Source organism: Bos indicus, chromosome 20, assembly GCF_029378745.1.
Source record: "Bos indicus isolate NIAB-ARS_2022 breed Sahiwal x Tharparkar chromosome 20, NIAB-ARS_B.indTharparkar_mat_pri_1.0, whole genome shotgun sequence".
Taxonomy (NCBI): domain Eukaryota; kingdom Metazoa; phylum Chordata; class Mammalia; order Artiodactyla; family Bovidae; genus Bos; species Bos indicus.
In genome coordinates this window covers 58,203,263-58,218,242 of record NC_091779.1, presented here as the reverse complement: position 1 = coordinate 58,218,242, position 14,980 = coordinate 58,203,263, and the positions used below count along the sequence as shown (strand labels likewise).

The 14,980-nt window shown below is 46.9% G+C and overlaps 1 protein-coding gene across 1 annotated transcript in view; it reads right to left on the bottom strand.

The window, feature by feature from the left end:
• ANKH (ANKH inorganic pyrophosphate transport regulator) overlaps positions 1-14,980 on the bottom strand; it is a 169,993-nt gene that overhangs the window by 31,154 nt on the left and 123,859 nt on the right. The window contains exons 5-8 of the mRNA XM_019982985.2: positions 14,070-14,240; positions 11,990-12,124; positions 8,704-8,796; positions 4,730-4,825 (exon numbers count right to left, since the gene is read on the bottom strand). Coding sequence (XP_019838544.1) covers positions 4,730-4,825; positions 8,704-8,796; positions 11,990-12,124; positions 14,070-14,240 — 495 coding nt within the window. The remainder of the gene's footprint in view (positions 1-4,729; positions 4,826-8,703; positions 8,797-11,989; positions 12,125-14,069; positions 14,241-14,980) is intronic.

Sequence of the window (14,980 nt, the reverse complement as noted above, 5' to 3'; positions counted from 1 at the left end):
TCCTCTTCCAACTGGGCAGAAGGCATTCTGGGCTGCTTGTCTTGAAGCCCAGTGGTTCAGACAAACTCTCAGATAAGAAAATGAGGGAAGAATGAACTTTCGGAGTCAGGGATTCACTCTAAGTTAAATTGAAAATCTGTACTCGGGTATAAGCATATACATGCATTGTAGCATGCTGAAATATTAGTCTCGTGTTGTTGCTAAGTTGTGTTCAACTTTGCAACCCCATGGACTGCAGAACGCCAGGCCTCCCTGTCCCTCACTATCTTCCAGAGTTTGCCAAGTTCATGTCCCTTGAATCAGTGATGCCATCCAACCATCTCATCCTCTGTCGCCCTCTTCTCCTTTTGCCTTCAATCTTTCCCAGCACCAGGGTCTCTTATTAACTGTCAAAAGTATTTTTCACAGGCAAAGACAGATATTGAACTGAACATGTCAGGGCCTGAAGAATGGGCCCGTTCTGACTGCAAGATGAGTTTCTGCTCTGGAAAGTACAGGTTTTCCTTCAAAAAGCAGTTAGCATCACTGGGTCACTGAGTGTCTGCAACATCTGTGGCGCCAGCTCTTCTCAAAGTCCCGGAGAGAAGAGTCACTAATGACCAAAGGACCAGCGCTTGGCAAAGTGCTCTAATCCTAGGCAATGCGTAGAAAGCTCTGGAACCATCAGAAGGCTCGCACTTGGTACAGAATATCGCCCACTGCAATAAGCACTATGTGTCTATCCTAAGTGCTCTGCAATGTTAATTTCCTGATACTATGTAGTTTAAAAATTAAAAAGGTGAAAATAGACTCTCAAGTAAAAGGCCTCTTAAGAGCTTTAAAAAGAAGATAACCTCAGTATAAATAAGGAGACTGTGGCTCAGGAGGGGTGAATGCCATCGGCACCTTTCTGATCCTGATCACACAGGTAAGTATTAATTGATTCCTGTGTTTGTGTTTTGCTTATTGTGCCCCTTCTGTGTCAGGCAGGATGCTAGGCCCTGGGGATAAAAGGTGACTAACCCACAGACCCTGCCTAGGGAAGTTCAGGGCCTACAAGGAATAATAGATGTGAAGAATGAACATGGTAAGCGCTATACAAAGCTGTATGCACTAAAGTGACAGCATACCAATGAATTTAGGGGAAAACCCTTATATTTTTTCTATATATCTTTTAAGGGCAATTCCTGGTGGCTCAGTGGTAAAGAATCCGCCTGCCAATGCAGGAGATGCAGGTTTGATCGCTAGGTTAGGAGGATCCCCTGGAGAAGGAAAGGGCAACCCACTCCAGTATTCTAGCCTGGAAAGTCCTATGGACAGAGGACCCTGGTGGGCTACAGTCCACGGGATCATCAAGAGTAGGACATGACTGAGTATGCACACAGGCCAGCCTCTAGCCAAGATGTCAGAGCCGACTGATTGAGGACCAGTTGATTGAGTCATTATAAAGATAACGTATCTGCTGCTGTGCTGTGCTCACTTGCTCAGTCGTGTCCAACTCTTTGCAACCCTATGGACTGTAGCCCACCAGATTCCTCTGCCCATGGGATTTTCCAGGCAAGAATACTGAAGTGGGCTGCCATTTCCTATTCCAGGTGATCTTCCTGGCCCAAGGATCGAACACTCACCTTTTGCGTCTCCTTCATTAGCAGCCAGATTCTTTGGCACCACCTGGGAAGCACCATCTGAGACACACCATAATACTACCGTTTGTGTTGCTGAAGAAACCACTGCTTCAGGCGTGCCGGCAAGCCCTGGCCTCAGGGCCAGCTATCTGTTCCTGTTTGCTGGAACAGCACAGTGCAGAGGAAGGCCCTGGAGAAGGAGCTTGGAAGGCGGGCTTCTAGCTGGTGCTATCCAGGCAGACCTCGGAGATAATGCAGGTTTTGGTCTAGACTTTCTTGGTGGCTTAGATGGTAAAGAATCTGCCTGCAATGCAGGAGACCTGGGTTCAATCCTTGGGTCAGGAAGATCCCCTGGGGAAGGAAACAGCAATCCGCTCCAGTATTCTTTCTTGGAAAATTCTACGGACAGAGGAGCATGGTGGGCTACAGTCCATAGGGTCACAAAGAGTCAGACACAACACTTTCACACTTTGACTTTTTACTGCCACAGTAAAGTGAATATTGCAAAAAAGCATGATTTAAAATTTAAGCTTTATTAAATACATGTATAGACATCTCTTGGAACTATTTTGCGCCATCACCGTAAAGTGAATATTGCAATAAAGTGAGTCACATGAATTTTTTGGTTTCCCAGTGCACATAAAAGTTATTTGTTGTTGCTAAGTTGCTAAGTCATGTGTGACTCTTTGCAACCCCATTGGCAGGCAGATTCTTTACCACCAAGCCTCCTGGGAAGACCTTTTAAAAAGTCAAATTTACCCTATACTGTAATCTGGGCTTCTCAGGTCACTCAGTGGTAAAGAATCTGCCTGTGAATGCAGGAGACTCGGGTTTGATCCCTGGATCAGGAAGATCCCCTGGAGAAGGAAATGGCAACCCACTTCAGTATTCTTGCCTGGGAAATCCCATGGACAGAGGAGCCTGGCAGGGTACAGTTCACAGGGTCAGGGTTGCAAAGAGTTGGACACAACTGAAGCTACTTAGCACACACGCACAGATGGTAGGATTAGAATAATTAAATAGCTAAAACTAAATAACTAATACTAAAAATTAAATAACACCTATGGGAAATTGAAGCATTTTTCTAGCTTTTACATGGTTATCACTTCAAAATACACTTGCTGCTTTTATTTTAGAAGTACAGAGTATTGCCTGTGAACTGAAGGAAGGAAGGAATATCCGTAAACTCAGTCTGCTAAGGTTCTCCATCAGACTTGACCGTAACTGAGGGAGGAGGTCCACGTGGAGTGAGAGGAGACAGGGGAGCCAGACCCTGACCGCAGAGTGAGCAACAGCCCAAAGCTTCCAGCTCTTGGAACTGGATGGTGTCCAAGTCACAGACCCTGGCATCCGAACCAACTTCCAGTCTCTTAACACAGGCTCCAAAAGCTGAGGTCTGCTCCGGGAATAGAAACCTCTGTTTTTCCTAAAATCCTCTTTTAAATGGTTTCAAGGTTGTGCAGTGTTTTGCTAATGTTTTAGGGAACTATGGAAAAATCTGCACACTGTAGGGAGAAATAATACAACCAGGAGAACCAGGAGAACAGGGTTGCTGGGCTACCTGACTCAGGCAGCTGTGCTGTCAGGGGTCTCCCCACCCCGGGGAGGTGGCCTGGAATATGCTTCTGACATCCCCTTGCAGTTTCCCAGTTTCATGGGGGACGGACTGAGAGGGAGGGCTGGGCTGGGGTGATGGAGTGGCCAAGGATGCCGAGTCATGACCCAGTGTCAGAGGGCTTAGGTGATGGGCTATAGACCTCGTGTTGTCCTTGATGAGTTTATTCAGGTGTTGGGTCAAAGGATCAAATATTAAACTATGGGTTTTTTTTTTTAATCCAAGCGAAGTTTAAAATGTGTGTCAGACTTGATTTTAAGGGACCCCTCTTAGGGCTCATCTAGCTAAGTGGTTCTTGTGATAATGGCCAGTGACAACGCTCATGATGTTCCTGTCATCACTTGTCTCCAAACCTCTTCTTGTCTTATGTCCTCGGTACCAGTCATTTATGATGGGAACTGCACACACTCAGCTATTTGTTATGGTTTTTCCATTATGCTGTAAAAAAGGAGAATTTCTACAGGACTTAAATATGTAGTCACCACAACAAACAAGGAACTGAGTTCAAAAGACCCCTATTTCATCTTATCCTCTTCTCATCTCCATCTTTAAAACTCACAGAGCACAGTCTACGATGTGGAGTTGTTTATGAATGCCATTATTATTTTCTTGCTGCTGTTGATAAATGTTACAAACAACCTTAAATTATATACTGTGTGCTTTGGATTATAGAGCATTTTGAAATTTTTTCTCATGTTTTCTGAACATATCTCCTACATCTGAACTGCCCAGGTGAGTTGATAAAGGAAGGGTGTGTACTACTTATTTAAGGCTGTGCAGCGCCACCGACAGGCCCTGCCAATGAGAAGGCGCTATCCACTCTTGCTCACACCTCTATCCTTGAAGACAGCACAGGGTTTCGGATCCTGTAGGTGCCTGGTAAGTGTGTGGTGAATCATGGCTCCATAGGAAGGATACAGCAGTGTAAACATACAAAGAAAGGAACTTTTACCCATGAAACAAATCATACCAATTAAATTTGGAAAAGAGACAGTTGACTCTGGGTGTTAAAGATGGGCTGGAAATTATTCAGTAAGACAGAATATCATTAAGAAAGGCAAAGCCTGCCTTCTTCAGCAGGAGGAAGCCCCTTACAGAAATGCCAGAAGTTCTTAGACCCAGTGAAAGTTGCTTAGTCGTGTCCGACACTTTGCGGCCCCATGGACTGTAGCCTGCCAGGCCCTCTGTCCAAGGAATTCTCCAGGCAAGGACACTGGAGTGGATGGCCATTTCCTTTCTCTAGGGGATCTTCCCAAACCAGGGATCGAACCCAGGTCTCCTGCCTGCAGGCAGATTCTTTACTGTCTGAGCCACCAGGAGAAGCATAGACCTGATGCCATCCTTGATTAACTGTCATTTGTATTTTGGGATGAAAATATCTAGGAGAGGCTGTCACCTGATCCAGCACAGCACTGCATTATGGAATACAAGACTTCTCCCTTTAAAATGGCAATTTCCTCTTTTCTAAAACCAGACACAGAGGCGGGGGCGGGGGTGGGTCTGTCCTTACCGTCAGCGACAAGGCCATGCAGACGAACGTGAACTTCTTGATGTGGGCTGCCGTGACCGTGTTGCTCGTGCTCACCAGTTTATTGCTGGGGTTATTCTAGAGGGGGGGCAAGAAAAGGCTCCGGGTTATCCTGGGCTGACCACTCATGCTTCTTACTGAGCATCTCGTTTCTGTTTGATTTGACGCGTCTGAAGCACAAATGTCAAGGGACAGCTTCGAAGACGGCTGCCACTGGACGTCTCTCTCAGACAGCTGTCAGGTTTTTGGATGTGATCGCTAACCAGAGGGAGCTCCGGACTGAATTGCCCAGCAGTGTCTCCAGAGTCAGTCCCCTCTCCAGGGTGCTGGGTGCCCACCCACCTCGTTCAGGGCCCCAGCACTTCCTGCAGTGTCCGACCACCCTGGGCTTTGCAGTCAAGGATGGCAACTGAGTCTGCATCAGGGGGCAGCTGAGCCCCCACATGTCAAGACTCCTGTGAGGGGCACATTTGCTCCCTGAGATAAAGGACTGGATGTTTTACCCATCTCTTTAGCTCCTGCAACTCAGCACCACCTTTCTTAAGTAGAGAAGATGCTCAAACAGCCCTTGTTAAATTGAAATGTGAGCACACGGATGTAGGGGCCCTCTGACACATCCCCGAGGCTGGATGATGCCATCTCAGCGTCATTGCTAAGTGTACCCGCCACTCAATCAAAACCCTTGATTGAGGGTCGTGTGTCCGGCCCTCGACTATGAACAGCAGCTGAGAAAAACAACGCCCGCCTCATTATGGATCCACCGAGCCCCAGAGTTGACTCACGGAAACAAATGACAAGCCCCTGGCTCCCACATCAGCCTAATGACAGATGTACAAGTGGAGGTGTTACAGGTCCCACTTGCAAGAGACCTTTTGATGTGTGCTTCCCATCAGAGGCTGAGACAGTCTCTGGAAGCCCTTCTTGTTTGTGCTGCCAGCGCAAACCCCTGGAGGGGTTTCCGTTTTCTTCACTCCGGTCTCTAAAGCACACCTGCTTTTCCTGGAAAACAGACTGCTGTGCTGGCACAGTGCCCACCACAGTGTGGAGGACATCTCTTCATCTGCTCTCCCCAGGGATCCACGAGGATGGTCCCCTGGTGGGCTGGGTGAGGAGGAGGCCCCTCTTCCGAATGCACATGCCTGCCCCCCGCCCCTTCGTGGTGGCAGCCACAGGCCCCAGCTCCCCCAAGTGTGCTTTGATTTTTAAGACAGCAAATACGTTTGCCAGTATGGTTGGAGTAAACCAGCATGTATCATTAGCTCAGCATCAGTGTCTCGTCTTGCTTGCCCCGTCAGCTTTTTCTCAGACACACAGTCTTTTGCAAGATGATAAACAAACACTAGAGAGAATGTGGAAGAGTGAAAAACTCTCCCATCTCCCTGTTTAGCTAGAAACATCAGAAGATATGCGAGAAATGTTAAATCTCTAAGTCTGGAACCCACAAGCAGGCTAAGGATTTTCAACTGTCAATGCAGCAAATTCCGGAAGTCCACACAGAGGTGTCTAAGATCTGGGTGAATAGACGGCATTCATGGGAATGGCCGGGGAAGTGCAGTGGAATGCATGGTGACAACGGGGAGGTTTCACAAGGATCCTGATTTCCTCCAGCATCGAGCTTAAGGGATGCTCCTTAAAGGGATTTTTTTCACAGCATCTAACCTCTGTGATCGTGAATAAAACAATGTTTTTCTTGGCTGCTGTTAGCGAAATTGTACAGGGCTGTATTGTTAAGTTTAATCATTTCAAGGTAGCCAAAACCAATTTCAGATGAGACGCTCACAACCAGGAGGTTTGAACACAAGTACAACCCTGCTATTGGATGTTATTGCTGCTGCTACTAAGTCGGTTCAGTCATGTCCGACTCTGTGCGACCCCATAGACGTCAGCCCACCAGGCTCCCCCGTCCCTGGGATTCTCCAGGCAAGAATTCTGGAGTGGGTTGCCATTTCCTTCTCCAATGCATGAGAGTGAAAAGTGAAAGTGAAGTCGGTCAGTCATATCCGACTCTTAGCGACCCGATGGACTGCAGCCCACCAGGCTCCTCCGTCCATGGGATTTTCCAGGCAAGAATACTGGAGTAGGGTGCCATTGCCTTCTCCGATTGGATGTTATTATATAGTCTTATTCTCCAAGAGCTAAACATTTAGCAAGAAGACTTATATCCATCTTGGTTTTCGAGGACTTATTTCTATACACGTGTTCCTTGACATGAGAATACTGATTTCCCTCCATAGATTGGCTTAAACCCAGTCCAACATAGCTCTCTGCTGCATGTGACTCAGACCTTCTGAAGTCCACTCTCAAAGGGCTGGGAAGCAGGCATCAAAGGCATTTTTTAGGACACGCTCTGCATTCTGATGCTCCAAGTGAATGTTGGCAAGCAGTGGAGCGACCAGCTCATTGTTTACTGGGGAAGTTCCAACCCTGTAAAGAGTTCTGAACGAGAGCCTCCCTCTCTCATGTGTGGCTGTGTGGGGGTGATCCCTGTCTTGCCTGGAGGGGAGCTGCTACTCACAGGTGACTGATTATGGGTTGGGGAAGAGAGGCAGGTAATCTGCTGGGGATGCTGGTGAACACACTTCCTCTCGTCACCTCTCAGGGCTCTTTTGGGACCATATTAAAATGATGTCAGCAATGACTCTGAGCTGCTGCTGCTGCTGCTAAGTTGCTTCAGTCGTGTCCGACTCTGCAACCTCATAGATGGCAGCCCACCAGGCTCCCCCGTCCCTGGGATTCTCCAGGCAAGAATACTGGAGTGGGTTGCTATTTCCTTCTCCAATGCATCAAAGTGAAAAGTGAAACTGAAGTCGCTCAGTCATGTCTGACCCTTAGCGACCCCATGGACTGCAGCCTACCAGGCTCCTCCGTCCATGGGATTTTCCAGGCAAGAGTACTGGAGTGGGGTGCCATTGCCTTCTCCGACTCTGAGCTAGTTCTACATAAATCCAAACAGTTGCTATTATGAGTACAAGGGGTACGTTGTTTGCTTTTTTCCTATTTTTTCATTTTAAAACATTGCATACCATCTTTTGGGGGAGGGGTCTCTTTTTCTACTTATTTGCTTTAGGTTGAATGTTTAAATAATTATGCTTGAATGAAAAAGGCATTTCTCAAATGATCTGCAGGTCAGTGTTGACCTGGTCTCAGGTTACAGGTCTGAAGACTTATGTGCCTCCCTGAAATGTCAGCAGAAGCCTTCAGCTAGAATAAGTTCATCCCAGTCCTGAATATTCATTGGAAGGACTGATGCTGAAGCTGAAACTCCAATCCTTTGGCCACCTGATGTGAAGACTGACTCATTGGAAAAGACCCTGATGCTGGGAAAGATTGAAGACGGGAGGAGAAAGGGAGGACAGAGAATGAGATGGTTGGATGGTATCACTGACTCAATAGACATGAGTCTGAGTAACCTCCAAGAGTTGGTGATGGACAGGGAAGCCTGGAGTGCTGCAGTCCATGGGGTTGCAAAGAGTTGGACACGACTGAGCAACTGAACTGAACTGAACCAGCCTGGACCCAGGGTGTGCATGTACTCCCTTGAAAGAAAGCCATTAGCTTATGAACTCAAGCACACAACTGTCTGTACCTTCACATCAGCTATGAGGTCAGTAAAAACAAACAAAAAGCAACAAACCACAGAACCGAAAACAATATATTAATTTTTTTGAGAGTATCGTTTCCCTTTTGCAAATAATTTCTCAACAGGAGTAACCTAGAAGTGAGGACCAGTTTGGAGACACGTCCTGGGAGCCGCATCAAGGCAAGCATCAATTCGCCTCTGTGATTTCCTGAGGGACGTGTTCCACAATTACCTCCGCCAGCCCCAATGCTAAATCAACCTTGAAGAGGGAGGTGAGGCTGAGAGACACTGAGGTCTCCATCACCGGAGACTGCTGTCTCTCAAACACTAATTTTAAAGAGAGTGTTTTGGAAACCGCGCTGCAGGAGGTTCTCACCTTGTCAAAAGCGGGGTAGACAGCACGGATTTCCGTCAACCAGCCATACGGCATGTGACCCACAGGGTATGTGGCTGTCAGAATTGCTACGGCCTGCAAGAGGAAGAGCAGGCAGTTAGCAAGGCATCTGCAGAGAGCATCTCCAGCCTCTGCCTGCCGCCTGCCACGTGGCAGCACGAGCCCACTCAGCTACAGGTCCCCCGACAGGTCATTCCATCCTGGGTGACAGCATGGCCAGCCTTGGAACGGCCCTGGAGCCGGAGGAAGGGGCAGAGGCCCCCTGCATCCTGGGGAGCGGGCTGAGCAGGTCCAGGGTATGCATCTTGTTTTAGATACGTTTATCCAGGCCCCGATCGCCGATTGAAAAGCCAAGATTTCAACCCTGGTCTGCCAGGTTCTCACGGAGCCAGACAGAACCCTCTAGTCTAGCCCGATTCTTGAGTCTCCAGATTCGATTCTGAGCTCCACCCCTGCTGTCTGAACACTCGGCACTCAGGGACCACCTCTCCGCCTCCATGCTGTACTTCAGGGAAGCTGCGCACCTGTTCATGGCTTTATAGTACTCGCCACCCCACTCAACTCCCTTCCAGTCTGTTCAGCCCAGGAGAGCCCAATTCTGATGTTTAACTTGAGACAACTAATACTTCTCACAGGAAGCCAAACAGGTTCTTCCAGGAATAGGAGACTTTCATTTCTTTGTTGTTGTTCAGTCTCTTAAGTCTCGTTCCACTCTTTGCGACCCCACGGACTGCAGCATGCCAGGCTTCTCTGTCCTTCACCAACTCCTGGAGCTTGCTCAGATTCATGTCCATCGAGCCGGTGATGCCATCCAACCATCTCATCCTCTGTCGTCCCCATCTCCTCCCCTGCTTTCAATCTTTCCCAGCATCAGGGTCTTTTCCAATGAGCCAACTCTTTGCATCAGGTGGCCAAAGTATTGGAGTTTCAGCTTCAGCATCAGTCCTTCCAATGAATATTCAGGGTTGATTTCCTTTAGGATGGACTGGTTTGGTCTCCTTGCAGTCCAAGGGACTCTCAAGCATCTTCTCCAACACCACATTTCAATTCTTCGGCACTCAGCCTTCTTTATGGTCCCACTCTCCTATCTGTACGTGACTACTGGAAAAGCCACAGCTTTGACTATACAGACCTTAGCTGGCAAAGAGATGTCTCTGATTTTTACTACGCTTTCTGATCTTGTCATAGCTTTTCCTCCAGGGAGCAAGCATTTTTTAATTTCATGGTTGCAGTCACCCTTCATTTTGATGCCAGAAATGTGAGTGAGGTAGGTCTTTAGCTGGTGAAGACACTGCTCTGAGGAGCAAGTGGTAGAATCAGGCAGATCTGGATTCCAGCATCACTCCATCACTTCCCAGGTGTGTGTGAAGCATGAACCCTCTCAGGCCCCCTCTCTGTTCCTCCAGCAAAACCACGAGACTAACAACAACCACAGCACAGGGCTGTTGGGAGTCAACAAGATGTATGCAAGCGCCAACACCATCAGAAGCAGACAGTTAATTCATGTCAGTTCTGTCTCCCTATGCTGAGGTCTGTCTCTATGCACTGAAGTCCATTTAGAAATGATTTTAACATACAAATTGTCTTGGTTGTTTTTTTATTTTTACGGGAAGATGGAATTCTAGCACACAGGTGATTGGTGGTGGTGGGGGGGGACGTGTCCCATGCTTTTTACAGGACAGCTGAAACAAAAGTATTAGGTTAAAAAGCTGCCGTGTTACAGAAGCCACCCCAGAGGACATTTGTGAGTCAAGAAAACAAAATCCAGGAACCCACGGAGGCAAGAGAAAGCATTCGGCTTGTGATTTATGTACTTCTCTTTCCAGGCCAACATGAGCTGCTTCCCGGGACATGGAACCTGGCAAGAGACCCCGGCCTGGAGACGTGCTGAAAGTGCATGCAAGGGCACTTGTGTAAACAGGAGGCCCTCAGGAGCGGCCACAGGCTTTCCTGAAGGATCAGCAGTCCCAGAGCCAGAATTAATTCCCCAGAAGGCAGGAGATGAGCAAACAAACTAAGTCTTTCTATTTGTTTATACCATACTGGCATGATGGAAAAAAATTAAAAAATGCTTCGACTCTCTCCCTAGAGGAGCTGCCAGTTTCCCGAACAATTTCTTGAGTTGTGAGTAAACAGAGGAGACTCTCCTTTGAAGGAGGGCAGGTTGCCAAAGATGCAGAAAGCCATGGTGGGTTGGGTGGCACATGCAGGAGGCAGAGCAACGACAGGTGAGGGAGGTGGGCAGAACACAGAAGCATCAGCCCTTGCCCTCTGGGTACTTCTGCACATGGCCGGTCCCATCGTCTTCTATGACTACAGTGAAGAGGCTCCATGCTGACTCCATGGGAAAATGGAGAGGCCATTGAGTGGGAGAAAGAAAACCTGGATTCTAACACAGTCCAGCTTCTTGCTACTTTTGCGTCCTTACCTCGGTTTTTTCATGTGGTAAAAGAGAAGGAAGAATAAAATATCTTCTTCCATACTCATTATATTCGTTCAGTCGCTTAGACGCATCCGACTTTTTGCGACCCTAAGGACTGCAGCCCGCCAGGCTTCTCTGTCCTTCACTATCTCCTAGGAGTTTGCTCAAACTCATCTCATCTTCTGTCTTCCCCTTCTCCTCCCACCCTCAATCTTTTCCAGCATCAGGGTCTTTTCCCATGAGTCGGCTCTTTGCATCAGGTGGCCAAAGTATTGGAGCTTTATCATCAGTCCTTCCAATGAATATTCAGGGTTGATCTCCTTTAGGATTGACTGGTTGGATCTTCTTGTAGTCCAAGGGACTCTCAAGAAGTCTTCTCCAGCACCACAGTTCAAAAGCATCAATTCTTCGGTGATCAGCCTTCTGTATGGTCCAACTCTCACATCCATATACAACTACTGGAAAAACCATAGCTTTGATTATACAGACCTGTGTTGGCAAAGTAATGTCTCTGCTTTTTATTAGGCTGTTTAGGTTTGTCATAGCTTTTCTTCCAAGGAGTAAGTGTCTTTTAATTTCATGGTTGCAGTCACCGTCCAGTTGATTTTGGAGTCCAAGAAAATAAAGTCTGTCACTGTTTCCATACTCATAATAAAACAAAATCACATCATTCTAAGTCACGGATGGAGATCCTCAATGCTTCCTTGTGTGAAGGTATCATAGAACGTAATATCACAGAATTTCTTAGCTCTCAAGAGGAACTGGAAACAAATTTGTCAGCCATCTCCCCGCCCCGATTTGTTACACGGTGACTTTGGGCACCCATGTTCCCAGAAGGTGCCTTACCTCCGTAGCTGCAGAACTGCCACCGAGGTCCCGGGAAACAAAGAGGTTGACAATGGGCCTACTGATTCTTTGTGTGGCCAAGATGAGCGCCAGAGGCCACCAGAAACTCAGCATCTTTCTTATTGTTGCATCTCCCTGTATCAACAAAATGGGATAAAAGTTCGCTGAACTTGAGAAGAAGAACAGAAAAAAATAATTCGGAGTCAAAGCCTTTTCTTTTGATGTCAATCATGAGTCAGTTCACTATACTTAAAAATAATGTAGGAAAAGCCTCTGTAGACAAGCCAAGTTGAATTAAAATAAAATGTACAGTCTTATTAGAATTGAACTTAGACAGCTGGCAAGCTCCCGTGAAATCAAAACACACCTTTAAGCTTGATGGCTTCAAACCACTACTGTCTAAACAGGGCAACGCTAACCCAAGCAGAACCCAGCTTCACAGCCCGAGAAACAGGTGGGAAAAGTTCTTGTTCATATCATAAAACGGACTGGCTAGAAGCCATGTCGGTAAGAGGTAACTTGTAGAAGTAAAACATTATTGTAATTTATTTTGGAATCAGTATGGTCACAAATGTGCCTAATTATTTGGGCACTCTATAAGTCTATGACAGACGTTCCTAATCTCAAGGCTCTGACATGTAAATGTTCACAAGCATAAGCAAAATAAAAGCACAGTAAAGAGAAGGCTATTTATTAACAATTCCACAGCAAAGATAGGCACTATCTTTAACACCTGGCTTTTATCAAGTGACTTTGGTTTTGAGCCTTCATAAAGGTAAGTGTTGCATCCTGGAGCCATCTCAGTCACTTTATTTCCCTTTGCTAGCAGCTGAGTGTTAGGATGGGTTGCTACCATCAAGACCAATCTGATACGGTGGTCCTCATGACGGAAATATCTCAATCTGATATTATTTATGGCCTGACCTCAGATCAAGGTGAGTGGTCAGTACAAGGACTGTTTTGACATGACAAAAGTAACATATGGTCAAAGGTGGGATCAGGGTTAGAGTGTGGTAATGTACTTAATTTATATATATATATATATATATATATATATAAATTGAAATTGCTAGTCATTCAGTCACGTCTGACTCTTTGCAATCCCATGGACTGTAGCTCACTAGGCTCCTCTGTCCATGAGATTTCCCAGGCAAGAATACTGAAGTGCGTTGCCATGCCCTCCTCCAGGGGATCTTCCCAACCCAGGGATAGAGTGGTCTATTTATATTTATATATAAATACAAAGTCATGTCTACTTGCCTTATAGCTGGCTAGATACCAACCCAACTGATATTAGAAGGTAGAGAAGATTAGCATACATATAAATCAGATACTGTTTACACCAGTGATGAAAAGTATGCTTTGGGCATCTGGGTAAGATTATACCTTGCTTGTACCATATTCACCTTTTGAGGCACAGGCCAATCTCTGTGGGCTTCTGAGACCACATCCTTCTCTTCCTTCTCTCAGCCTCAGAGGGGAAGCTCTTGTATTCCCATTGTGGTCTCTGTGCTGTCTTGTCTGAATATTGTTCCTGTGTTGGTGACTAAGCCAAATGGGACATAAAGCTGACTGAGGCCACAGGCCATATTTAAAATTTCCTGTGTCACCTAAACCTTCCCCAACTCTCTGTGTAGAAGGTACCTGAATGAGTGTGTTTAGCCAGTACAGAAAGCCCAAACCCAGTCTGGATCCCTGATGTGAAATTAAACAAATATGAGTTCAATGGTACCAGGGCTCCTGAAATCTTTGTTGATCAGAGTGACTTCCTTTTGACCACAGAGTAAGAAGAACCATCAACATTGTGCCTCCTCCTCCGCCTGACATGACTCACCGTGACTCAGTCTTCTTGTACGGAGATAAGAAGGCTGGAGAGTGACCTCTAAGGTCTCTCTTCCATCTCTACAGTTCATCAGCTCTCCAGCTGTTTATCCCTGTGGACATTACCAAGCACTTGACCTTGGGATATGACATCCCAGAGCACCTGCCTGTTAGCTGATATGTCGAATCACAGGGGTAGGATCAAACTGTATTCCCCTCGGATGTACAGACAGGCTGTCCTCGGGGACTAAGGACCTACCCCCAGCTCCGGTCCACTCCTGTCCGGGATGATGTCGTGGATGTTCTTGTAGTAGCCCAGACACAGGGTGGTGCAGCGCACGAGGGCGCCCATGTACAAGGATAGGATGGGGATGAGCAGCGGCTCCCTGCATTCCAGGTGACTGTGAAGTAGAATGGCTACAAAAACGACCTGAGAGGAGGAGAAACAGACAGTCATCAGGGAGAGGACAGAACCAATTAACAGAAGCCCAGCCCAACTCTTGCACCCGGAACTGAGATGGATGTCTGAGCAGAAGCCTTGACACTGAAGGTGAGGAGAGCAGGACCTGGGGTTACCGCTCAACGCTTCTCTGGGAGAATCCAGGGTCAGATGTTTGGGAAGCACTGGAAGAACACACAGCCACTCTGTTATGTTCACCACTAAGTACTTCTTTTAAGGCAACTGCACACCTGGTCAACGTTATTGCTAAAGACTGTCCAGAAGCTTTGGCTTCCCAGACCCTAAACGATGCCCCCCCAGGTGTACATGTAATCCACGCCAGAGGACCTAAGTGACCTTCCGCAAAGGACAGAACAGTGAAGAGCAACGGGCCACAGAAAAATGACCATTTACGTTTATACCCTGGATTCCACTAAACATGCTGCGAAAGCCGTCAGTGTTAATTACAAAGCAGAGAATCAAAGTTTAAGATATGGACTTACAAAGGTGGCATAGGTCAGAAAAATACGAAGTCAGCAGGGATTGAAATAATAGTAAAGTGTCAATCTCTATTGAATGGTACAGGCTCCGAAAGCAAATTTATCAAACCATTTAACTTCCCATCTTGTAGAAATGAGGGAATCAGTCCAGCCTCTGGGCAGAGTCCTGGGATTCCCATCTTGGGAGGAGCCCTGAGGAATAGAGGGTGAAGAATGGAGGGTGCTGAGGTA